The sequence below is a fragment of the Diadema setosum genome, chromosome 2 (genome assembly GCF_964275005.1).
Source record: "Diadema setosum chromosome 2, eeDiaSeto1, whole genome shotgun sequence".
NCBI classification, from domain to species: domain Eukaryota; kingdom Metazoa; phylum Echinodermata; class Echinoidea; order Diadematoida; family Diadematidae; genus Diadema; species Diadema setosum.
The window spans coordinates 23533365-23559531 of NC_092686.1; the positions used below are offsets into that span (position 1 = coordinate 23533365).

General features: G+C 37.3%; 1 protein-coding gene across 1 annotated transcript; it reads left to right on the forward strand.

The window, feature by feature from the left end:
* Positions 1 to 437: 437 nt before the first annotated feature.
* On the forward strand, positions 438 to 23145 carry LOC140243391 (proton myo-inositol cotransporter-like). The gene is made up of 10 exons (XM_072323075.1): positions 438 to 948; positions 2615 to 2771; positions 3470 to 3684; positions 6891 to 7002; positions 7562 to 7725; positions 11369 to 11471; positions 15695 to 15939; positions 17331 to 17483; positions 19107 to 19283; positions 22889 to 23145. The coding sequence occupies exons 1-10, from the start codon at positions 438 to 440 to the stop codon at positions 22924 to 22926; spliced, it is 1875 nt and encodes a 624-aa protein (XP_072179176.1). The 3' UTR covers positions 22927 to 23145.
* Positions 23146 to 26167: the final 3022 nt, after the last annotated feature.

Genomic DNA, 26167 nt, shown 5'->3' on the forward strand with positions numbered 1-26167 from the left:
AAAATAAAACCTTTGAATTGAATTTTGAATTGAATTAATCAAAAATTGGAAATGAGGCTTTGTGTGGCATCAGTAAAAACCTACACTACTATGGGTAGAATACACCTCCATGGTAATCCTATACAAAACATGTTGCTTGATATCGCGCACATTGCGCCACGCCTCACTGAGGAAGCACCCGTACCCCGCCCACTTATTGATCATCTGAAAAGTGCGTAAGTGCGGTGCCATTTGCCGCCACATACATGCACAGTAGTAGTGGGGTTAATGGGATCAAAAGTTTTATTATCGCAACTCGCAACTGCCCGCTTGTGCAACCGGAAGCCGACCCTCGGAAAGTTGTCGCTATCAGTATTTTGATCGATTACATGTTCTGTTTGGAGGTGAGCGCGTGATCAGAGCTGGTAATGTCATGGGAGCAAGCAATCGAATTAGAAATGGTTGAGGGTTCACAGCGGCCACTACTGATCAACGATAGCTTGAATCAGCCGACACCACTCGGCAGCGACAACTCGGGCGACGTGGACGCCATGGCCTCCGGCTACAGTGGGGACAGTGGCGGCTGTTCTTCAAACACGGAGCCGGGCGATCTGTGCGATGTCACCACAAGCACTCAACCACTCTCCCCATTCGTGAAAGTCCTGGCAGGCTTCGCGGCCATCAGTGGCTTTCTGTTTGGCTACGACACCGGAGTAGTATCTGGAGCCATGATTCTCCTGAAAGAAGAGTTCAACCTGAGCACCATATGGCAAGAAATGATCGTCAGTGTAACTATTGCAGCCGCCGCTCTGTCGGCGCTCTGCGGAGGATTCTTGAACGACATACTGGGAAGGCGCGGCGTGATTCTTGTTGCCAGTACAGTGTTCACAGCTGGTGCTCTCTGCATGGCTCTGGCAACTGGAAAAGAAATGTTACTTGTTGGCAGACTAATTGTAGGCATTGGAGTAGGTAATTGACCTATCACATGTTTGCATGAATTGATGTAGTTTGGATGCAGTGACCAATTCTTAGTTTTGCCGGCCTTAAGCATAGTCATTGCCAAGTTCATAAAAAAGAGTTTATTCTACTTTCTAATTCTAGGTCTATCTATTCTCAGTATCTGTAGGTAGGCCCTAGTGTATAAATGTATTCTAAGAACAAGAACTATTTCATTCTTCAGTCAACAATTTCAAGTTCGGTGCTGTTAGTGCTAGCTAGCTCCCATAACTGCCTTAAATCTAGACAGAAAGATCCGTCTGTCCGGAGGAGTCTTTTATTTTTTTTTGACGTTATCGCCCTCCTCAATCCGTAGACAGAGAGGATCCGTGAAGCCAGACGCAGTCTCAGCGGAACATTTCCCCGACGACCAGATACAGACCGATCTTTCGGTCAACCTTAAATCAAGCTCCAACACCGGCGGTCAGATTAACGGAGCGATAACGATTAAAATTATTGATCACAACACTATTGGCTAGGAAGGCTGCGGGAATTGTGTGACAAAGAAAAAAATTTCGCGAGTGATTACAGTCAAATATTGAAAGATGCAGCCATGACTGCATCTTTTAGACTCATAATGATAAAAACAAATTAAAATGCCACAAATTTCATCCCTTCTTTAAAAAGCACGACTAACTTAATCTTGTTTCCAGGCTCAAATTTATGTATCCATGAGTGTTCGTGTACGTTACGTGGGTGACCATTATATTAGCATAGGCTTTGCAAGTAAAATGTGCATCTACTATGGAAGTGAATGCGGGTCTCGCACAGCAGCGCTTACACCAGCACCGAACTTGAAGTGACGAAAATGATAATCCCTAGGGGCTATTATAGTGTCAGTCAAACGGGAAAAAGCATGTAATTCGCTAACACAAACGGTGGAGCTCGGTTCAGCAGACGACATTCAGCGCCGAGCCCAGCACCAACTACCAGAAATACTTCATAATTTTGAGGTCAACTCCCAACACCGACGTCATTTCAAGTTTGGTTTTATCGCCGGTGCTTTATAGTGCTGAGATAGCACTTGCACTAGCACTAGCACCGAACTTGAAATCACCCAATGCAATCGTGTCACTTGTCACAGCTAGCCATTCATCAGTTAATCACTCGTGCAACCACTATCATCATTCTTTGGCTATGATCAGTTTCCATTAGGCTAGTAAAAAGACAAACAAACAAACAAAAACACTTTTTCTTTTTTTTTTTAGAAATGTAATGTACACATTCCAAGGCTGCATATTGATTGTAAGAATTGAGTCGGTGAGAAAAAAAAAAGCCAAAACATAGATTGCTATTTCGTCTCTTCCCTTTTAGCTGGTGTCGTGTTTATCTTTTCTATATTTATCTATCTATCTCCAATACAAAATTGAATGAGTGTAAGAGTGTACATGCAGTGTAAGCATCCAGAATGGAAGCACAACTGACTCTAAAACTGGATATGAATACAAGACAATACTGTGTTGTACAGTGTTTAAATGGACATGATGTTAAATGTACCACATTTTCTGGCCCAGGTGAGATAGCTACAGTCTATGTACATACTACATTGTCTACCATTGTTAGTGGGATGTTGATAAGAGAAGATATGATCCACCTCCCGGTATGATGTTTTGCATTTTTTCCAACATTGTTTTAACAGGCTTGGCATCAATGACAGTGCCCATGTACATAGCAGAGATAGCTCCAGCGTACATTAGGGGTCGCCTGGTTACAATCAACAACCTGTTTATCACAGGAGGGCAGTTTGCAGCTTCTGTTGTAGATGGTGCATTCTCCTACTGGCCCTGGGGATGGAGGTGATGTATCTCGATCAGATTTGTGGAAAAATAAGCTACCGTAATGAATCTGTAATGTAAAGGCATGCTGACTCCTGTTGAATCATGATACCCTCAACATCACTTATGTGACCAAGTGAATGTCAAATTATGTGCTATATTTTATGCTGATATTTGTACTATTTTTCTACAGATTACAGAGATACACCCACAAACAAAAATTTTTCAAATCAAGATTCTGCCAGTGACATCATCTGTCAGTCGTTACCAGAGTATAATATATGATTAACAAAAGACACTGGAATGCGTCTTCCCTTAGACTGAGCTTAACTTGCATAGATTCCATGTTACTAATCTGATTACAAAAAAGACATCGTACGAAAATCGCAAGTTATGTCAAATGTCACATATTTACGGTATAAAGAGGTAATTGGTCTGCATTACATTCTACAGGACTAGCAAATGTGAAGAAAACTACAGATAAGGAAAAAAAAACAACCAATGGCAAAGAATTTGTGTTCGTATTTTTGCACTAGTTTTATGTCACAAGAAATGTGCAGAAATTTCCACACCGTGAAAATTTCCACTTTTCCAGCACTGGATAATTGAGACTTTTCATGAAAAACAAAAGTGAGCCCCTTCCCCCACCTCAACTCTCACATCTCGCTCTCTATTGTCCAATGACTCATCATGATGAATGTTCATTTTTTTTTTTTAAGGCCGATGCTGGGGTTGGCTGGTGTGCCTTCCCTCATCCAGCTGATAGGCTTTCTCTTCCTCCCCGAGTCGCCGCGATGGCTGATCGATCACAATCGCTTGGACAAGGCCAAGCAGGTTCTGCAGAGGATCTGCCAGGGGGAAAATTATGAGGAGCAGTTCAGAATCATTCACCAGGATGTCTTGAATTCAAAGAGACGGCAAGAGGAACAAGCTGGTGAGTTTTTCAGTGATATCCACTTTCCAATTTCCAGTTAAAATAAAATGTGACCCTGCATCACAAAACTATGACAAAGTCACCAGCCATGGATTTGTATTTTAAAGGTAGGTTCTAAATTCTAAATTGTTGTGATCTTACCTTTTGTTTTGTGCATTCAGCAAAATGTATTAGAGCAGTGGCGGATCCAGAGGGGGGTGCACAAGGCACGCCCCTCCCCCCTCTTTATTTTTGGTTAAAACAAAAGAAATAACATTAAAATAATGGGGGGGGGGAGTGGTTGCGTGCACCCTGCTTTGATTTTTCAAAGGCACCTCCCCTTTACTGAATTCCTGGATCTGCCCCTGTAGAGAATAAAGAAAACAGTAGGCCCATCTGTATCAATTCAAAATCACATGACTTGTTAAATCAACATTACTCAAGTACATTGTCTGTTTCCATCACTGTCAATCTGAAGTATTCCCTCGATTTTATAGTTTAGGCCCATATGTTGACTTTTATTGAAAAGGTGCAGGTAAATCTGGTATAGAAGTTTTCATTATAACCTCCTCAGTTCAAACACCACAGTCTGTCATACACATGTATACAGTTTCTCTTTCCCTCTCTCTCTCGCACACACACACATACACACACACACACACACATGAATGTGGATGCACATGCCCACACACACACACACACACACACACACACACACACATGCAGTCACGCTTACACACATACAGACATTCACTGGATACACTGTATGTGTATTATTACACATACAGACATTATTATTATTACACATACAGACATTCACTGGATACACTGTGGCCCGAATTCACGAAGGTGGTACAAATGAAACCATGGTTTAAACCATGGACAAAAACCATGGAGCGCCAAGTGTCGCATGGATTATTCCGTTACGAAATCAGTCATTTCGTCGATGAAATGATTATTTTGTAACGAAATGATAACATTTTGTAGCTAAATGAGCATTTCGTCCACGAAATGATAATTTCGTTAACAAAACGGTCATTTTGTCGACGAAATGACCAATTTCGTAATGAAATATTCCGTGCAACACTTGGCGCTCCATGGTTTTTGTCCATGGTTTAAACCATGGTTTCATTTGTACCACCTTCGTGAATTCGGGCCTATATGTGTATTATTATACGTGATCAATCTAGCGCAAGCACTTTTTGCCCTGAGTAAGATGGTGGACAGCTCTTTCATAATTATCACAAAATTGGTTTTGTGATATGCACAGTAACAAATGGACAAATGAGAAATGAATGTCATTAGGTTTTTATTCATCAAGCAATAGTTAATAGCTATATAGTTTTTAGTACTTTGCCAAAATGCAGTTGAAAATGACCTGACCTCCACATCCATAAAGATCAGGTGTCTGAAAAAAAAAAATAATGTTGCAAAAAAAAAAGAAAGAATAATAACTGCACACATTGTATAGGAAATATGATTTGAAAACACACTCTATGGATTGTGGCATACATTGTACATGATATCTTCATACATGTGACAGTGACGAAAGTGAAATTAAGAACATATATTTTTCTTGTAGTTTCCCAAAACTACAGCCACTGTGGCAGGGCAATTTATAATCAAAGCAGTTTCTGTCACCAGAAATAATGGTGAGTGTAATATGAAAAGTAAAAGAAGTAAACTAAATTGCCTCACTAGTGTTGGTTATTATAGCAGATGACATATTTCCATCTCTATGAATACCATACTTTTATGATTTTGATTTATTAATAGTAAAGTATCAGTTTCAGTTAGCCCTGATTGATTGAAGGATTTGGAATTAGCAGCCATTATTTTTGTTGCATCATTGACAGGAAATTCATTGGTGCCACTCCCATTTTTTTTGAAGAATGAAAAAAAAAAAAATAATGCAGATTGAAATGAATGAGTTGGCAAGAAAGGAGAAAAAAATGGGTTGATTACATAATTATAAGCATTGTAGTCCAAGTGATATATAATATATATATAATATATATATATATATATATATATATATATATATATCCAAATTTTATGCACCCCTTTGTTAAGCACTGTCTTTCTGGCAACCAGAAATCCTACCCAAGGCCTCCACAACATGGACACAGCAACAACCATTCTTTTTTTTTTCTTTTCTTTTTTTTTTTAAAGGATGTTAATATAAGCATTGATATGCAGTGAGTACCATTACTGGTATGAACAGGTCAAGTGGAATAGTGTGTAACTGATCCCCAGAGGAAAAATATTCACAAATAAAACCTTGTAGATTAGTAAAATTTTGCCTTCACAAACAGCTTTTCAGTAAAGGATACACATTTAATGGTGACATGACATTTGCTCCTGCAACAGTTGCTCTGGTCTTATTTCCTCCAAGGACTTAGGGTTAGGGTTATAATAGGGTTTGGGGTTTAGTTTGATGTGAGGATTAGGATTAGTGTTAGGGTTATATTTGTGGGTAGAATTTATTTTTGGCTCTGTGTGCTGATATTTCAGTGGAGCAGTTGTTGCAGGAGCAAATGTCATGGCCCTTTTAATAGTTCCACAATTATGCTGATGGTGCATCTTTGATTTTATTAGTCCAGGGTGTCATTTAGATACCAGAGAAAAAGTTCCTTGTTAGAAATAAGTCAGTTCAGAGTTAGCTCATATACACATGAGTATAAATGACCTTTCTTTTGACTCAGTTGGTTAGGAACTCTGCTTGTTTTTAAAGTGACAATTCACATATCAGCTTGCCCCTCGTAACAATTTACAGAATTAAGCAGTCATGTTCAAACAAAGGATGGACTTGCATAGATCAGGTGACTAGAATGATCCATCAAATAATACTGGGGAAAGCAGCCATTTCATTATTTTGCACTGAATGTATTTGAATAATCGTAGTATATGCTTAATCAGTGATTTAAACAACCAACATGCCGTTTTGGTACAAATTACTTTTTTCTGCTCATGCACAAAGTGAAATTCTGAAATGGCTTTAACAGTAATAGGATCTGAATTGTTAAATGAAGCAAGCTTTGGATTTAAAAACAGAAAAACGTAAAACAGGGGAAAAAAATGTCCTGATAGAAGGAAATGTAAGGGTTTTGATACCCAACATAAAATTATATGATGGTTTAATTACAGAGCACCTTTAAATGCAAGATTTTGACAATCACAAACCTGGTTGAGATTGATGCTGGTTGTAAACTTGTTTTATTCTGCAGGTTCTGAGGTAGTGCTTGTGAGGATATTCAAGTCACCACCTGTGTTAAGAGCTCTCATTGTTGGCTGTGGCATGCAGATGTTTCAACAGCTTGCGGGAATCAATACCATCATGTAGGTGTTTGTCCGAGCCGATCTCGTTTTTTGTTGTAACATTTTGTATTTTGCCTGTAGTTTTTAGTTTGCTTTTTTACCTCTGCCAAGGATGTTATGGATTTGTCAGCATTTGTTTTGTTTGTGTGTGCAAAATAGCTCAAAAAGGATTGTCAGTGGATTTTGATGGAACTTGCTGGAAAAGTTGCTCAATTTCTGACCTCTTTGAATCTTGGCCATTGTTTAAATTGGGACAAAAGGCTTACTCCCAAGTTGTCCTTATTAAATACAAAGTGAGAATGACTGTATTCACATCAGTACCAACAGCTATCAAGTATTCATATTGATATGTGTCGTGATGTGTAGATAGACCATTTGTGGGGATTTCTGTCCCATTTTTCTAATGATGAGCTATTAACTGCACCTGTTACTTGCGATGCTGTATAAATGTCAGGTAGGCCAGTGGCATACTAAGGATAGGTAGCTGAGTAATGTCAAGAGTAACGGTTCAGATAGAAATTATGCTGAAAAGTCGGATGTATGTTGAAAGCAGCCTATCATGTTGCAATTAAATCTCCAGGTACTACAGCGCCACCATCATCAGGATGTCCGGTGTTCGGGACACATCCAACGTCATCTGGCTGTCCGCCGCGGTGGCGAGCGTCAATTTCGTCTTCACCATAGTTGGGGTGTACCTGGTCGAGAGGGCTGGGAGAAGAATTCTGACACTAGGGAGCTTCACAGGTGAGAACAGAGCATAGTACCAGATCACATGACCAAGTGTCTGATGGACACCGCTAGTTGGTCGCAACTACAGCAAGTACAAAAAATGTTGTTTTGATTTGCTCCTGTTTCAAAATTAGCCTTGTGCAAGGCAGTGACTTCATTGTTTAGTTTGCATGTCTGTTTCCATGAGTTCTTATACTGACAATTGTGGATTGGCAATTACATTAAAGGGATGGGATATAGTTTTGGTTGAGATGAGGATTCAGGTTTAAATTTTTTTGAGATAATTAGAAACTCCCTGTATGAAATATTAAAGAGCATACAGTTCAGCCTCCAATTGTAAGAAGAATTCAAAGTTTATTTGATGAAAATCGATATTGAAATGGCTGTGATATCCACCAAAAAAAAGTGAAACAAAGAGGTTGTAATAAAAGATGGGTCCCACCTTGAATTTGGACATCTTTGTGTGAGGATGTCTCAGCCATTTCAATACTGATTTTTTTTTATCAAATTAAGTTGGGATTCCTCTTAGAAGTTTGTATGCTCTTTAATATTTCATGTAAGTGATTTCAAATTATCTTGCAAAAAGTTGAAAGCTGAATCCCCATCTCAACCAAAACTCTACCATCCCTTTAAGCAATAGTGCATGCATGGCTTGCAATCGTGGTGGCTGAAAATGACAGTTTGACAGACAGATTAAACTTTAAAATGCATGCTATTATGTTTTCCAAAAGATGCATGACTGATCATATCTTTTCATTCCAGAACTATTCATGCCATGCAAAATCAGATGCAATGGGATAATGTGAAAACTTCATTACAAATTTTAGAAACTTGACGTATCATTGTAATAATCTTCAAGAATTTCCAATTGTTCGTAAAATGTGAACTAGAAAAAATACAACTTAAATATAGCTGAGCATTTCATCTTTTTTCTTTCTCTTTTTTTCTTTTTCCTTTCTCTTTTTTCCTTTCCCAATTATTTTAATTTCATGTCAGTTGACATTGGTTTGTTTTATTTTGTTTTATGTTGCTGTCTTGTGTATTTTCTGAGGGTCCCATATCGTACAAGCTTTGCTTCTTAGTGAGACCCTCCATTTCCATCCCCATCCTTAGTTAACTTGTATTATATGCTTTATGTATATAAAAAAGATACAATTGTGGTGTTTTTTTTTCATCTGTTACTCATTTTCATATGTACTTTGTTAAATCACATTCTGCAATTATTACAAATATTCTGTGCATATATGTTGTACATAATTTTTTTTTTGTTTATTTGATGGAAGTGAAAATAAATTTGAATCTTTGAATCTTTGAATCTCCAGTAGTGTAGAATTACATGTATATATTCCAAAATGAGCATTTGAAACATGATGCACATACTTTCTGTTGCTTCATGAAATACCTTAATTGGTTGCTACAAAACACAACATTTTTTTTATTTTTATTTTTTTTTTTTTTGCTCTTAAGGATGGTAACAACCATAATGAATGTGTGCTTTGAATAGTGTATTCACAATACTTCCTACCAGCAGAAATGTCCAAATACCAATTGTAGGACAATGAATTGTCATACTTAACATGGAGATCTTTGTCGATAAATGGTTGAAACTATCTGAGGATGGCATTTGTGTTCGTGTGTGTACAGTATGTGTGTCACTGTGTGTGTGTGTGCATGTGTATGATATGTTTTTCCATGTATGTGAGTTTTTCCACAATGTGTGATTATGTGTTTGTGTGTGTTTTTACAGTATGTGAGTTCAATGCTCTTCTTTTGGACGATTAGTGAAGATTATTGTGATACTGAGTACAGCATTTATTGCACAAAAGATGAGATCAAACATACCCTGTGTAAGTCAGAAAATCAAACTTAAGTCTCTGAATACTTAACCTGTTCCATGCGGGAACCTTGTGGCCTGTGTTTTAAGTCTATGGAGATTTATATTGGATGGCTATGAATGGGATACCAGGGAATATTGCACGAGTTAGGGCCAATATTGCACGAATCGAAGATGAGTGCAATATTGGCCCTAACGAGTGCAATATTCCCTGATATTCCATGAATCAAGGCCATCCAATATAATTATTATCATCTATACAATCAAGTAGAGCAAGCATTTGTAAACTGCACAAAATTACCCGGCTTCTACTCGTCTTTGAAGTTGACCTGGCAGTCACATCCCAGCGCTGAAAAGGGGAAGCCCCTAAAACTGCGTACATGGAACAAACAACTAGCAAGATGCTTGCGCGCTTGTGAATTGTAACAAAAACGACGCGCACTAGTAGCAAGCGTTTGCGCATTCAGCAAGCGCTCACGCATTAGACGAGACAGAATTGAATATGGTATGATCTTGAACGGCAAGTAACAACTGTAGCCTATGGGGAATTAATACGTTGGCCTATGCGTTTCGTTCAATATGCTCTGGGTATTGAACGGTAAAAATTGAGCGGACTACAATTCGCGTTTTTAGTGCGCCGCTAAAACGTCCTATATAGATGATAATTCAGAATTCAGTATGGAATGAGTCAAATACTCAATTCTGGTTCACTGGTGTTCACATGACTTGTGTTTGATTTTATGACCTATGTTTGATTGCATCTTTTTATGCAACAGGGCCCTGGAGATGTAGAAATAAGCATGTCAGATCTGTTACCTGCTTTCCATGTACACACTTGATTATACACATGTACGTTTTAAATGAGATATATCATGCATGTCTTCATTCATTTTTTTCAGGAAAAAACAAAAACAAAAAACATCTATTTTGTTGTAAGCATTGTTATGGTGATCTTTTTTTCCCCCCTTAAGTTTGATCACATGCTTTGGTGTTGCTGGTACCACATTCAGTTTTCTTTCTTTGTTTTGTGTCAGTTAGTTTTGTGCTTTCTCAAGACAAAATCTCACTTAAACTTCTCCAGGATGTATCAAGGCTATCATAGTCTTTCACATTTACTCCACAAAGAGGAATTTAATGCCTGTAAAATTCTTTGTCACAAAAGATATAAGGTATAAGTTTACACTTATACCTACATGTGAAATACTTATGTACATGATGCATACTTACATAGTATACATTCTATATAATAGATGCATGCATGTGCACATACACATGTATACATTATATATGAATAAACAGTGCAGATAGACAAATCAATACATGGGTAAAGAAAGGTAAAAAGGGTTCTTCTTGTTTGTCATGTGATTGTGATGGCTTTTTAAAGGTGCCCTCTAGATTGTATATTTATAGCCGATGTAATTCACTCACTTTCAGATCAATTTCTTTCACATTATGTAATTATTTTACTGGTTTAGAAACAAAAGAAAAGAAAAAAGCAGTCTACTCCTTGAAATATACCATCGAGTCTTGTTTGGAAAGTGATACTGTACGAGCTGAAATTTTCACGTACAGATATTTTCGCGAATTGCTACTTGGAGGACATTTTCGGGTGTTGTTGATTTTGCGGTTGCGAGGGTCTAACTGAACTTACTTATTTGCGCGTTGTTATTTTTGTGTGTTGTTATTTTCGTGGTTCAAAGGCGATTCGCGAAATTCGCGAAAATAAAACCACCGTGAAAATTTCAGCTCGTACAATAACGCATGTTTAACACTGGTGTTAGAGTGATGGTTGTAATGCTTGTTTTATATGTTTCCCCGTAATAGGTGTGGCTGCATCCGTCTTGTTCCTTGCCGTCTCGTTTTACCTGATAGCAAAGACCTCTCCTGAGTCGGACATTATCACTCAAGGCCAGTGTGGAAGTGTCAGGTTAGTTCTCTGCCATTTCATTACCGCTATTTACTAGAACTCGGAGGGAACATTTACAAAGATGATGACTTGGGTGGGAGCATTTTAACCCCTTAGGTAAAAACATTACATAGGCCTATGTATTCTTGACAAGAAGAGTCGTCATCTGCTACATGTATGTTTGGCTAGACGGTAGCCGTTTTTGCAGTGTCACCAACAAGCGCACAGCAAGCAAGTGTGTAGGAGAGCTGTACCCTATACATCTAAAATCCTGGTTATGTGGTCAAACACGCACACACACACACAAAGGTATCAGATATCTGCAATAATCTTAAGGACTGAATATGGCAGATTGCCCTACAGAAGAAGAAGCTATGCAATACTGCTGGCATCTGCATGTCCTAGCACCTTTTGGAAACCCAAATTGCATGCTCTAATTTTGTTGCTCCTTCTATATGCCATTCATGTACACGACATTGACAATGTTCTTCCTCTGGGGAACATTGCAGAAGGTCTGCTATTGCTTGATTATGTTTGTCCAATAGCTGGCTGGTGTTTGACTAACCCATATGATATAATCAATTCATTTGTACAGATGTCCTGTAACTCAACTTGTCAACACATTCTAGATGTCATGGACTGACATATGTACATTCAGGTTTAATTTGCTGAATTCAGCCAAAGCATGACTTGAAACCACCATGCTCAGCAATGTACATGTAACAATATCAAAAAAAATGGAAATAAAAGAGGGAACCCTCTCATGTCCACTGTATAAACAGAGTAAACTTAACAAATAAAACAAGTGTCATATGATTAGACACCAAAAAAAAAAAAGAGAAGATAAATGAATAAATAATAAAGTGAAGTTACACGATACAAAATTTCAGTAATATTTCCTCAAAATAGTGATGACAGTGGCAGTGATATATGTGACTGTGCGTCACAAAACAAACAAAAACTCGCACTCCTTGATTTTATGTGAGGACTCAAGAAAGGTGAAATGGGTCAACCTAGTCAATTATGAGTTTTCCATATATTTCTGAAAGACATGTTATTCTTCTACATTATTCTTGAGTTTGGGATCATAAATTGAATGGGAAAGTGGGTTTTCAGCAATTTTTGGGTAGAGTAATGTGACCAGGTTTTTCTTAGAGGCCCCTTTTCATTTCTTGAAAATCCTTTGCACACTCTTCTCTTTCAACTCTAATAACTTTTGAAAGGATGATGATACTGCTTCCGAAGTTGGCATTTATCATGAACAGAATGTGTTGATAGAGCATGCTTAATTTCAGCTTAATCTGATAATCCCTCCATTGTTGTTGCAACAGTGGTTTACATCATGTTTTTTGTCCCATTCATGGCACAGGTAGCATGGCCTGGTAAAGATTAAGCGCTTGAATAGACCCTGTACTTCAGAGCCTCTTTTCTCAGTTCAAACTTTTCTAGAGTGTGTGCTTTCTTTTGAATATTTATATAGGTTTATATAGGAGAATTCATTTGAATTGAGTTAAACATCATTTTAAAGCTTAGAGTTTGCTCTTTCAAAATCTGCCCTTAACTAAAAATCCATGTCTGGCGACTTTTTGTTGGTTTTGTGGTGCAGGGCCACATATATGTACCAGGCAAATTAGATGAGGCAATAATGCCATCTTTGGCAATTTCCTGGTAGCCTGCTTATGGAAATTTGTCCTTTTTTTAATAAGCTCATTCAAATCAATTGATAGCAAGAAATTATATCCTTTCCACATAAAGCCATTTTAGAGTTAGAATTATTTAGGTTGATGACATTTTGATTGGGTAGTTTAGTTGGTCTATTTTTAAATAACCCCTTGAGGATGAGTCCCGAGTATACTCGGGTCAGTGTCTTTGGGAAATGTGTGTTGTAGCAAAATCACCCTGTCCTCAACGTGTTAATGAAAAATTAAGTATTTTGTTTTTGCATACCAAGTAGTTGGAGAGTTGTGAGATGATGACATCTTTAAGTTAGGTGGGGGCTGCTTTGAAGATCAATCCTAATTTTGGTTGAGCTGATCTTTAGGGACAGTTTTGGGATCAAGCAGTCCTCAGAAATGTTGAACTGTTTCACTCCATCATTTGGGAACAGAAGCAAAACAAAATAGCAAATGCCTCATTGATTTGGCTTTTGAATCTCTACTTCAATTGAATACTCATTGCATTTGCAAGCAAAAGTAATGAGGATAGCAAACAGTGGAAGGTTTTGTTTCCTCCTTAATATGTGGTGATGGTTTTCTGCAACTGATCTTTGAATAAGTCTGTTTAAAAGCCTGCGATGATGCCATTTATCAATGGCCAATATTGTAAAAAAAAAAGTAGGCAGGAGAGTTCTGTGCCATTGTCAGGTAGTACCAGTGCCTTTCACTGTTAGTTTAAAAAAAAAAAAAAAAAAAAAAAATTTATTAAATGCAATGAGAAAGCAGTCAACCCCTAAAAAGCTCTATCTCAAGTGTTTGAGTAAGAGGAGGTTTTGTCTTCTGCAGGTATCAGTATATGATTAAACTATAGGGACAAATGATTTACCACTCATTTACCACTCATTAGGACCGTTAGATTCTCTACTTAGACAGCACACCAAATGAATGTGTTTAAGTCAGTACAAAATTGTATGTCACTTATACTCAATATAAGGCAAAAATTATCTGCACAGACCTTGGACATTTGAATCAAGATGAAATTGCGGATTCAATTTATTACGATTTCTCAGCACCAGTTATATGCACATGGGATTGTAACATCTAGCAGAGCTGCCAACTAGTACTGATTTTCAGTAATTTCTACTGAAATTGGACAAGAATACTGAAGGTTACAAGCAAATTACTGATTTTAGAAATCATTGTCTGTGATAAATTCTATAACACTGTTAAGGATTACTGATTTTCACTCAAAAAAGGTGCAAATTACTGATTTTCAGCCATCATAGTACTGAAAGGCTTTTACAAAAGTTGGCAGCTCTGATCTAGTTATTATTGTGTACCCATATTTAAAATGTTGTATAAGTGGCAATCTTATAATCCCTGTGAAAATGGAGTTAAAAAGGTAAGTCCTATTTGACTAATCTTTAGCAATGTGAAGATACTTGATTGTAAACTATGCATCATTCATTATTTTGAGGATTTCTTTTTTTTTTTCAAGGAGAGAGGGAGGTATTCTTATTTTATCCACTTTGTGTGGTTTCTGGGAGGGATTTCTCAACATACACTAATAATGTAATTGATCATTTACAGTACATGTCATGAAGGTTCTTATGCTACATATGTCACTTGACCTGGTAAGCATGTAAATGGTCTCTTGCTCTTTTGCAAACATTATTGCTCCTTTGTTCACTTGATGCTTCAACATCTAACACCAGTAATGTGGCAGTAGTGTCATATGTTTGTAGTGAGTCTATCAATCATATGCAATAACACCAGATATGTGTCGTGTATGTTTTTGTATAACTTTTCACACAGTATCTGAGATGTGTATGATATTTTTGTTTTTGCGTTTTTTTTTTTTTTTTTGGGGGGGGGGGGCTGGATAAAGGCTTTTGGAATGGAAGACCTTGATGAAAGCGAGAGAATATTAAGCAGAGGGGTGGAGTTGAGTTGAAAGTTAAAGGGAGACAGATTGAAGGAAATTAACAGAAAATTAACAAATCAATCAGATTTGGTAGCTCAATTCACTCACAAGGAATCAGGGTTAAATTCTTAGTCACTGTGATATAAAATACTGTGATATGAAATACTGCTTTGTCCAGCAATTAGGACAGGTGTATGAAAGTTACTTGCAAATTAATAGAGATTATCTAATGCCCCGAATCTCTTACTATGGTCTTCCTGTTGGAATTAGATACAATGCTACACCTGAGTGGGCTAGCTGACTTACATTTAGGTCAAACTATATAGAGAAATTGTTTGGATGTTGAATGAAAGAGCATGGCAAGTTATGGCCATGTGCCAGAGCCAGTAAAGGGATGATTGAACCCAAGGGCAATTGGAAGATACATGTACTTTGGATTCCAAGGCACATATTAATGTATTGAAGAGACATTAGAAGAACATTTAGTTTCATGAGGCTGCCATTAAATTTATTACTTCTGACACCACAGGCCATCTCCAGCTGAATACATTAGGGATAACAAATGTGGGTTGCTAGTGTCAACAGGGTCTTACTGTTGTATGATGCACAGTATACAAACACCACTCTGTATGTCACATGTTTACAATCTTTTTCCCCCTATGCAGTACATGCGATGCCTGTGTGCGGGAAGACGCCTGTGGATTCTGCTTCCAGACATACAACCATTCCATTCTCAACAGCTCCTGTTTGGCAGTGGATGGATACCTCACCAACCAGTCTGCTAATGGTCTCTGCACCAAGGCCGAGCTCTTGCACCATGACAGCACCTGGGCCTATGACTACTGTCCTTCGCCCTACGCTTTCATGTCATTCATCGGCCTCATCATGTATCTTGTCTTCTTTGCACCAGGTATGTGGATGTACATCACTGTTCACCTATAATGATACCAGTTTTAGTAGTAGAGTAATTTTGGAATATACATGCCTAATGGCCACATATGTTAGAGTAACTTTATTGGCAGTTTGGGCACTGTGAGGCTGTGGGCAATTGTTGAAATTTATGCCCCCGATTTCAACCAATCATAATTGTGGATTCATCTATGAGGTATATAATCAAGACTATTATTGACCTCCTGTATCTTTAGACCAATTAGTAGCAGGGCTTTTTTTGGCTGTTCTGTGGCCGGGGAGGGTTGAATCAACCCCTCCCCCCCCCCCCCGAGATCTCAGCAGTCAATCGCGCAATTGCCATGAAAATCGGCACGTACAGTACCTGTGGCATAATCTACTGACCTATACCAAAAAAAAGAATGAAATTTTTATTATACTGATTAATTATGCTGATATATGCATAAAATCATACTTTCTTCTCTAAAGCAGAAAACAAAGCTCCTAGAATCCTATTTTTTGGTGATAACATTCTTTGTAGGAATCCATAACAATGTGTTTGAAAAAAAAATCTGGTATCAATAATAATTTCTTATGTATTGTATTGTTTATGCACTTCTTATGTATTTCTTGGTGATAACATTCTTTGTAGGAATCCATAACAATGTGTTTGAAAAAAAAATCTGGTATCAATAATAATTTCTTATGTATTGTATTGTTTATGCACTTCTTATGTATTTCTCTTTTTTTCGACCTTTTGTTTTATCATTTTTTTGGTAAAATTTATGACAACCAATTTTAAGCATATTTATGCTTGAATAAATTGATTTCAGCCAATGAACGTGAAAATTATCATATCTTTTTGAATAAGGTGATAAAACTCCATTTGCATAGACTTTGTACACAAAAATCATGTTTTTGAGCCATTTTCGGTCTGAGATGCATGTATAAAGGGTCATGTAGTGTCGTAATGGTGTGCCCAATTTTTGGTGAAAATGGTGTCATAATATGTGCGAGACTCAAAAGTAAAAAGTCAGTGAGCGGTGCTGTGAAATGATTTCGTGTTGTGGAAAAGTTGTGGAAAATGTCGAGGGGATTGAGTTGATTCACCCCCCCCCCCCCCCCCCCATTTTAGGGTTAAAATGTATGTGTCCCATTTGCAACCCTGAAAATGTGATTCCTTTCATAAGCTGGTGTATTGTAGAGGTAAGTAATTCAGACTTTTCTTCAGAAAAGCTTGAAACTTTTTTATGATAGAGGAGGAAGTAAAACTACGGTATAGATACTGTACAGTGAATTTATTTGCACCCATACATGCATGTTGGGAGACAATTTCCTTCAACAATGCAAAATTTTGTGATGATTTCAAAAGGATAACACAACCTTGAATGGTTTGTGTTTGAAATCCTGCAGGGATGGGTCCCATGCCGTGGACGGTGAACTCTGAGATCTACCCACAGTGGGCCAGGAGTGCAGGTAACGCCATGGCAGCCACAGTCAACTGGTCATTCAATTTACTAATTGCAATGACCTTCCTCAGCCTCACAGAGGCCATCACACGTCAAGGTAGATCTTTATTTTTTCCTCTTTGTTATTTTATTATGTCGATAGCTTCCTTTTGCAGTTAAAATCACTTAAAAACTGCCCCTGGCAGTGACATCACATCGCACTTTATACCCATTGCCATTTAATTACATCATAATTCTCCTTGAACAATAGCAGTGCTTTTGTTTTTCTACTGGATATAATGACAGCCATTTAATTACATCAAAATTTTCCTTGAAAAATAACAGTGCTTTTGTTTTTCTAATGAATATAATGACAGCAAAGAGAAATCAATGTTTGTCAAAAACTTTGCCCTGTATCACAGGACTTTCAGAATACTCAGAATTTTGCATCAAGTATTAAGTTTCATAATCTTTATCATGCTTTTAAAAGCAGAAATTTTTGGATGGAAGGACAGTTATGTACCCGCTGTTTATGTGTGTATTAAACTGATGAAGCAGTTTGGAAACTGATGGTAGGGTGATATGATATCTCTATCATTGTCATGTATGAGATTGTGCTTCCCAAATTACCATGTTGATATAAGGTTGCTTGCATTTTTGCAGTGTTTTTTAATTTAGATCATGACATGGGTAACTGTAAGAACTTGCAGAATACCAGCCTTACTCAGTTACATGTACATATTGTGTATAAACTGATAATCATACAATTTTAATAAACTAAAGCTTGATTTGCAGCCATACCATTAGATATATACTTTTAGAGATATTCAATACAACTAAGTTCCATGTAGTGATTTTCTTTTGTTCTTTATGATATCAGTATTCCTCTTTTATTATCATAGTGTATATTATGTCATGTGGTCTATTAAACCTGAGGTTAAAATGCAGGATTGTGCATTCTTGTGGATGAAAGATGAGGTCTTTAAAGGTAGGGGATACCTTTTACAGACCTCCCAAAATGCAGCAAAACATTAAATATGAACCTCAGGGGACTTGCTTGGCCACTGCTTAGAAATTTGGAAGTCAACAGTTATCTAAAATTTGAATAATGCACAAAACTCAACTACTCAGTAGTTCTGTGTGTCAGCCACACTTAAGCCTTTTTGTTGCAGTCTTCTGTATTTGTTATCTAAAAACACAAATCTAAAAGTACAAGAGCTGATGTAATAACATATAGAGTGTGTGGCAAGAATGTATATAGAAATGAGGCTTGTGTTGATGAACTTTCTTCACAAAATATACATGATGAACACACATGCAGTGCATGGGTCTGCAAAGCTAGCCTAGTAATGTACTGGAATTTACGGTGAGCCCCGAAAAAAATTTAATTCAAAATCTAACGGTCAAAAAAATGTACTAAATGTTACCTTCCACTTTCAATACTTTATGGGAGTTTCTAAAATGATACTCTCTTCAACATACCACTGTACAATTTTTGTATTTATACAACTCTTCATTTAAGGCATGCAAATGGGATTCCCTACCTTTAACAGAAAGAATAATATAGCATTCAAAACCAAGATGTCCATTCATGATTTAATCAATGTTGCCCTGCTTTTTGAGAGCATTTTGTGGCATACTCAAATGCCCTAATGTGTTGCCTAGAAATTTTTTTTTCAGTTTTTCTCATTGCCATCGTTGCCAACATGACCTTCAGTGTGCATCCTCTTGTGTCCTCCAGGTACGTTCTTCCTTTACTTCTGCATCTGCATTGTGGGCATCATTTTTATATTCGTCCTCCTCCCGGAAACCAAGGGAACCAACCTAGAGAACGTCCAGGAGCTCTTTGAACAGCCCATCTGCTCCTGTTCCTCACAGCCCAGCTACGCTCGGATAGGGGATGACAAGCAACAGACAAGTAAGAATGCAGAGTAACCCATCAAGCGCGTCTATCTCTGCCATGTTTTACTGTAAAACCAGACATTTTCGGATGCATGGAACTTTTGCGAATTTCATTAGGAGCCATGTTTTGCACAAAAAAAAAAAGTGCATGCAATTTTTTTTTTTTTTTTTTTTTCTACAGAATCCAGTACATGGTACATGTAGTAAACTTATGAATTTTTCATGGTCAGTAATTTGCATAAGTTTCATGCTACAAATGTTTCGGGTTTCATAGTATATGATAATCAGAAAAAAAAAGTATATCTGTGTGTACATATATATTTATATATCTATATCTATACATACATATGTTCATCTTGGAATTTTCCAGTGGTGGACTTCAAATGTTATCATAAGAAGAGGAAGGAGTCTCAATTACACCATTTGTAGTTCCAACAAAGTTTTTATCAACAAAATTTTGGCCCGCCTCTGGCCTTCGTCAGTGTATACAATGATAAGTCTTTGCACTGTATTCATTGATGAAGGCCCGAGGTGAAAATTTGTAAATAAAAGCCTTGTTGAAACTACAAATGGCGTATTCTAGACTCCTTCTTCTTCTTATATTATATATTGTATGAATATATATGACCTTGCATCACAAAGCCAGCTAACCAAAGAAGTGCCATTTTTATGTCAATATTAATTTGTCAATATATGATGTTACATGTGCAGAAAACAAGGAGAGCACAGTCATTTGAGTTGCATGTCATGCTCAGTGTGAAACAAGTTTGTGTAGTGACATAAAAAGGAAGACTCAACGACTTTGACTCAGGCAGTTGAATTCTGCTTTACTTTAAGAGAATGGGACTGGATTTTTCCTTCAACTTACCTGGTACTCCACTCTGCAACTTTGGTTCTGCCACATTTATTTTTGTACGGTACATGAATGCACGGGGAGATATCAGGGATTTTATTGGCTTCCACTTTATAGTATGTGATTTTTGGCTCATGCAACTTTAACCCCTGCAAATTTTACGATATTCTAGTGTCATATTTAGAGTTAGCCATATGAAAATCGTATATACAAGCTGTGTGATTAAAAACAAGCTGGTGTGTGTCATGCTTATAATACATATTGGCCCGTATTCACGAAGATGTTTTAAATTTAAAATTTTAAATTTAATAGTCCATGGACTAAGATAAGCATGAAAATAGGCGTATCTTTCACATGCGTATTGATCAAGATGCGGTTATTATTATTAATGTAGGCAATCTGTCACACACATTTATCCAGAAATTTGCATAATCCACTGATTAAATTTAAACCACTTTCGTGAATATGGGCTGTAGTATCAATATTTATCCAAGACACTTCTGTTGAAATGGAGAAATGTGCTGCAAAGCAATTTTACTAACTCAAAGTTTTCAACAGCCTCATTTCTCTACTTGTGACTGCGTGGATATAGCATGTTCATTTGCTGTATGTATGCTTTTGTCTTATATAGTCATCTAAATGCTCTCACTTTTCTTTTCTTTTTTTCACTCTTCTAATGCTTTTGTTTTGTTAGCTCACCTGAGCCAAAGGCTCAAGTGAGCTATTGCGATCACCCTTCGTCCGGCGTCCGGCGTCCGTCGTGCGTCGTGCGTAAACTTTTTACATTTTCATCTTCTTCTTGAAAACCCCAAGACCGATTTTCATCAAACTTGGCAGGTAGCATCCCTAGGGGGTTAGGAACTCAATTTGTTAAAATGGGCACCATGCCCCACCCAGGGGGCCCCCAGGGGGGCCCAAACCCCCCAAAATTAAGGAATCTTTAAAAATCTTCTTCTCTAGAACCAGAAGGGATAGAGCTAAGTTGATACTATGAGTTAGTTGTAGTTTCAAGTTTGTTCATGGCAGAATCAGGGGTGCCCCCCTTGGGACCCAGGCGAGGGGGTGGGGAGGGGTCCTAATGGGGCCTAAATTGTACCCCCAAAATGAAGGAATCTTTAAAAATCCTCTCTAGAATCAGAAGTTATAAAGCTAAGATAATACCATGAGTGAGTACATCAATGATTGTAGTTTCAAGTTTGTTCATAGCAGATCCAGGGGTGCCCCTCTTGGGGATGGGGGGGGGGGGGGGGGGGGGAGTGGGGTGGGAAGGTCCAAATGGGGGCCTGAATTGTACATTTTCATCTTCTTCCTGAAAACCTCACAATGGATTTTTGTCAAACTTGGCAGGTAGCATCCCTAGGGGGTCAGGATCTCAATTTATCAAAATGGGCACCATGCCACACCCAGAGGGCCCCGGGGGCCCCAATCCCCCCAAATTAAGGAATCTTAAAAAATTTGGGCCCTTATTGTACATTTTCATCTTCTACTTGAGAATGCCTGGTCAAATTTTAGTAGAGCTGTGAATAATTTAGATTAGTGACTGCGTGAAAGGTGAATTTGCGATACTCAGGTGAGCGCTAGACCCGCGGGTCTCTTGTTAAGTCATAGAATAATTTTGTCTTTATATTCACTTGTCTAATTTTTGTTTGTTTGTATGTTCATGTGTCTATTAACATTCTTCGTCTACTTCACATGTGCTTTTGAGGCAAAGACAGCTTATCACAGCCATCAACCCAAATAACATCCACTAACACCGCCAATACAGCCTCCTATGGAGCATTACGTTAGATGCCTTTAATGCTTACTGCTTGCATGGACACGTATGTATCTCTGCTGCCCATTCTTTTTCCCAGTCTATGTGTGCATGATTTTGTCATATTTAAGTGACTGGCCTGTGTTGGACACATCAGATACACTTTATAATTGATTCAAGAAAGCAAAAAAAAAAAAAAAAAAATGTATTGCTTGTGTAAATGTTTAATAATTTCCATGCCATGTGTCTGCACAGCACTGGCAGTTTTTCAAACAAGCAAATCTTTGTATGTACTCGTTCAAGAAGTACTCATTTGCGAAGTCTATGTTGTAATGTCGTATTCCTCTTCTTGAAAGAAATGCACATAGACCCTTCTGATATTCAGTTAATATCACTCACAGAATACTCCTTAGCAATTTACTTTTTCATTTAAAGGTAAGAAAATGTCTGGAAAGTTTGCATATTAAGTAGGGAGTACTTAGGCTCCCATGACATTTGAATTGATTTCCTCATACCACATCATAAAGTTCAACAATATTGATTATACAGACTCATGACAAACTTACAAATGTTAGTGGAGGATCCACAAAAAGCACATAAAAAGAGGCTTGTTGATAGTGATCCTATTGATACAAGTATTAGAGAAACGTTGATTTACAAAGTAGCATCATCATTCAATTAATTCATGTTTTTGCTGTCTTTTTCCCCCAAGCAATATTGTGCCATATATGCACATCAAGTCCCAAGTCCTGTGCCCAGTTTTGTCATGAGTTTAAGCATATCTAGCATGAATTCGCTTTTAATGAGATTTGCAAATTCTTGCTCAGCAGAATAGAAAGTTGTTTAACTTCACGATTGCCTTTCCTCCACCTCTCCCCCTCCCCATATCAATAATTATGTTCATCATTTAGAATCTGTAGTTTTTTTTTTTTTTTTGTTTTTTTTTTTTTTTTAGTATGTGTTGTTGCATGAAAGCATTCATATTTTATAAACTTCTTATCATTTTTCTATTAAGATGCAACAGAGCCACTGCTACATGCAGGACAAGCATGACACACCCGGGTCTGCCAGAGCTATATATTCAGCCGCGTTGTCATGGGAACATAATGCAAAACCTGCGGGTGTTTACTCATCCCTCTCAGCAAGAATGCTTTCAGCAGTACTTCTCCGACAAAGAAGCACCACTATGACCAGTATACATTGTTCATGCGATTTTTCCTGTGCTAGGAAGATGGTGAAAATTGAAATATACAGTGCGCTCCTGTTATAACACACACGGTTATAACGAAATTCTCGTTACAAAGAAATAAAAATTCTGGTCCCAAAATTATCATCTATAGATCTTTTTACATTTTACTCTTCAGTTATAACGAAATTTCAGTAAAGCGAAAGAAAACCACCGGCCCTGACAACTTTGTTACAATGGGAGTGCACTGTATCACAAAACAAATTTCAAAGCTTCTGGTTGGAGTCAGCCATGACATGATTTTGCACTCTGATGTAGAGTTCTAGTTATCAAATGACACTGAAATATTGTGAAAAGCAGGTAAATGATGATGAGTCATGCCAACAATTTCAGTTTTGTTTGAAATTCAAACGACACATTTTGGTCAAGTGTTTGATTGCAAACGAGCATGTTTATCATACACAGATTATACTTTACGTTTGTAAGTTTGTATTTGTCACAAGCAAAAGAGAAAATTGTTACATCTTGCTTGCAAAGGATGTATTTCTGGTATGTAAAGTTATTTTGTGTGAATCTATGTAAGTGGTGAATACATTATTCAGGCAAACATTGTGAAAAGACCAGGTTGCTTATTCGTTACAGTTTGTTATTCTGAAGGTTCATTAAAGGACAAGTTCACCTTCATTAACATAAGGATTGAGAGAATGTAGCAATATTAGTAGAACACATCATTGAAAGTTTGAGGAAAATCAGACAATCCGTTCTAAAGTTATGAATTTTTGAAGTTTTTGTGCAGTCACCGCTGGATGAGAAGACTACTGTAGTGTATAATGTCACATGCGTACAACAATATAAGGAAAATATAAAGAGAATTTCACAAAATTTCATCTTTTGAAAAAAGTACACATTCCCTTGACTCGTTACTGACATATGTTATGGGTAATATTATTCCCATTGCCTTTAGAAAGAGACAAGGCAAGTGCTCTTTTATTATGCGAAAAAAAGTGAAAATATGTTGAATTTTCTTTACATTTTCTTTATACTGTTGTACTCATATGACATCACGACCCTCAGTAGTCTCCTCATCCAGCAGTTCCAACACAAAAATTTTAAAAATTCATAACTTTTGCATCGATTGTCCAATTTTCCTCAAACTTTCACTGATGTGTTCTACTAATATTGCTGCATTCTCTCAATCCTTATGTTAATGAAGGTGAACTTGTCCTTTAATCTGAAAAAGAAATGGGGTTCTTTTTCCTGAAGGTTCGTTAAAACTCAGAAAATGAAATATGGTGGATTATTCCGAAGACTCATTAGTATGAATTCACCTTTCATTGTCATATTAAAGCCACTGTTTACCACTGGAAGCAGTGATTTCAAAAATGTTTGAGTTACATTTGATGCGTATGTGTATGTCAGTTGTACTACAAAAATCCTACCACATAAAGATTTTGCAATAAAGCCCAAAATATAAGGAGGTATCACTATTTTTCTCAATAAACCATAATTGTAGATATCAATTTAAGAAACAATTGCAATACAACTTGAACGGCACACTTTTTGTAGATTTAACAGTACTTGACATTGATTATGCTGATTCACATTTTTCATTGCATGTTTCCATCCCTAACTCACATTTTAGAATTATTTTGAAGCACTAAAGCTGGTTTTTGTTTCATCTGCAAATGGTAAACAGTACCTTTTAACCTGCAGGGTAACAAACACCATCCATTTATTCACACATACATGTTGCCCTTTACCATCTGGTTTCGAATTATTCATGAGAACATCATCAGAGGCAAAGTAGCACACCAATTGAACAGCTGTGTTCAAGATGTATGCAGGACCCCCCCCCCCCCCCCCACACACACACACACACCATTTCACCCAGTACATGTACTGTGTTTAGAGATGAATGACTTTATTTATTTTTTAATCAATGGGCAAATACATTAATTTATCTAAATGGATTAAAAATGGATAAGTAAATGCACCTTTTGATAAATGAGTGAGTAGATCAAAACATAGGTAGATGGTCCATAGCCTCTTCTGTGCTCTCCCACTGGGGAGGGTTGAACTCAAGACCATTTTTAATAGACCTGTGGTATGATACAGATTGGAGAGGCCAATGTGCGATGTGGCCTCACCTATTCTTGGTTCTCATATCATGTCGGCAAACATTGCCAGCAATTTTTAAGAAAATTCCAGGCCTCATGCGCAGTGTCTTTCAGCATTCATGCAAATTGTATATTTTACTTTTGAAATTCTGTGTCTGTCAAAAGCATGGAAGCGGAAATACATTGTGAATCTGACAAATTTTCCAGCATCTCAAAGAAGCTGGGAAATATGATATGCATTAATAGTGTTGTGTTATGTTTTGTTAACAACATGAAAATGGGATCATGTCTAGGGAAACCATTAGTAGAAGGGGGGAGGTCGGGTAAAACGTTTTCTTCAATTACATGCATCTGGCAAAACAACTCTGTGCAATATTATAGCAAGAAACAAGAGCAAAAGAAAACATAGCGTAACAATTTGTGAACAGGAAGGATGGTATAAAGCAACTTGTGCTTATTGTGTTGAATATCAGTCAGAAATTATGTGATTATGGCTGATTACTTATACTACATTCATTATATCATTGCTGTAAAGCAAGGTATTTTCATGGCAGTGGGAATTGGAGCCGACAGCATTTTTTGCAACATGAAATTTTCACGTATTGCCACTGGCATCCAATGTATCATAGTGTAGACAAGAACTTCCATTTTCATTTCGCAAATAACATGGCTCTCATGAAATTGAAATGCAAGCAGACATTTCGGGTATTGTAGTACAGGACTTTTGCTTACAAGTTTTACCATACCTGTTCACTGCTCCTCCTCCCTTCTAGGGAGGGGGTTTGGAAATTTTGTAAGAAGATACCTAGAAATTCATAGAAATTTACAACAATTCATATTCTATTTGCAGCAAGAGAGCTACTAATGTCTGTAAGCAGAAAGAGGAAAAAATGGCAAACTTTCTAAATCTCAACTCGTCTTTGCCACTGCTGATCATCTCAGAGATACCGTACCCTATGTGAAAATAACAACAAAGTGATGTGTGTGTCTT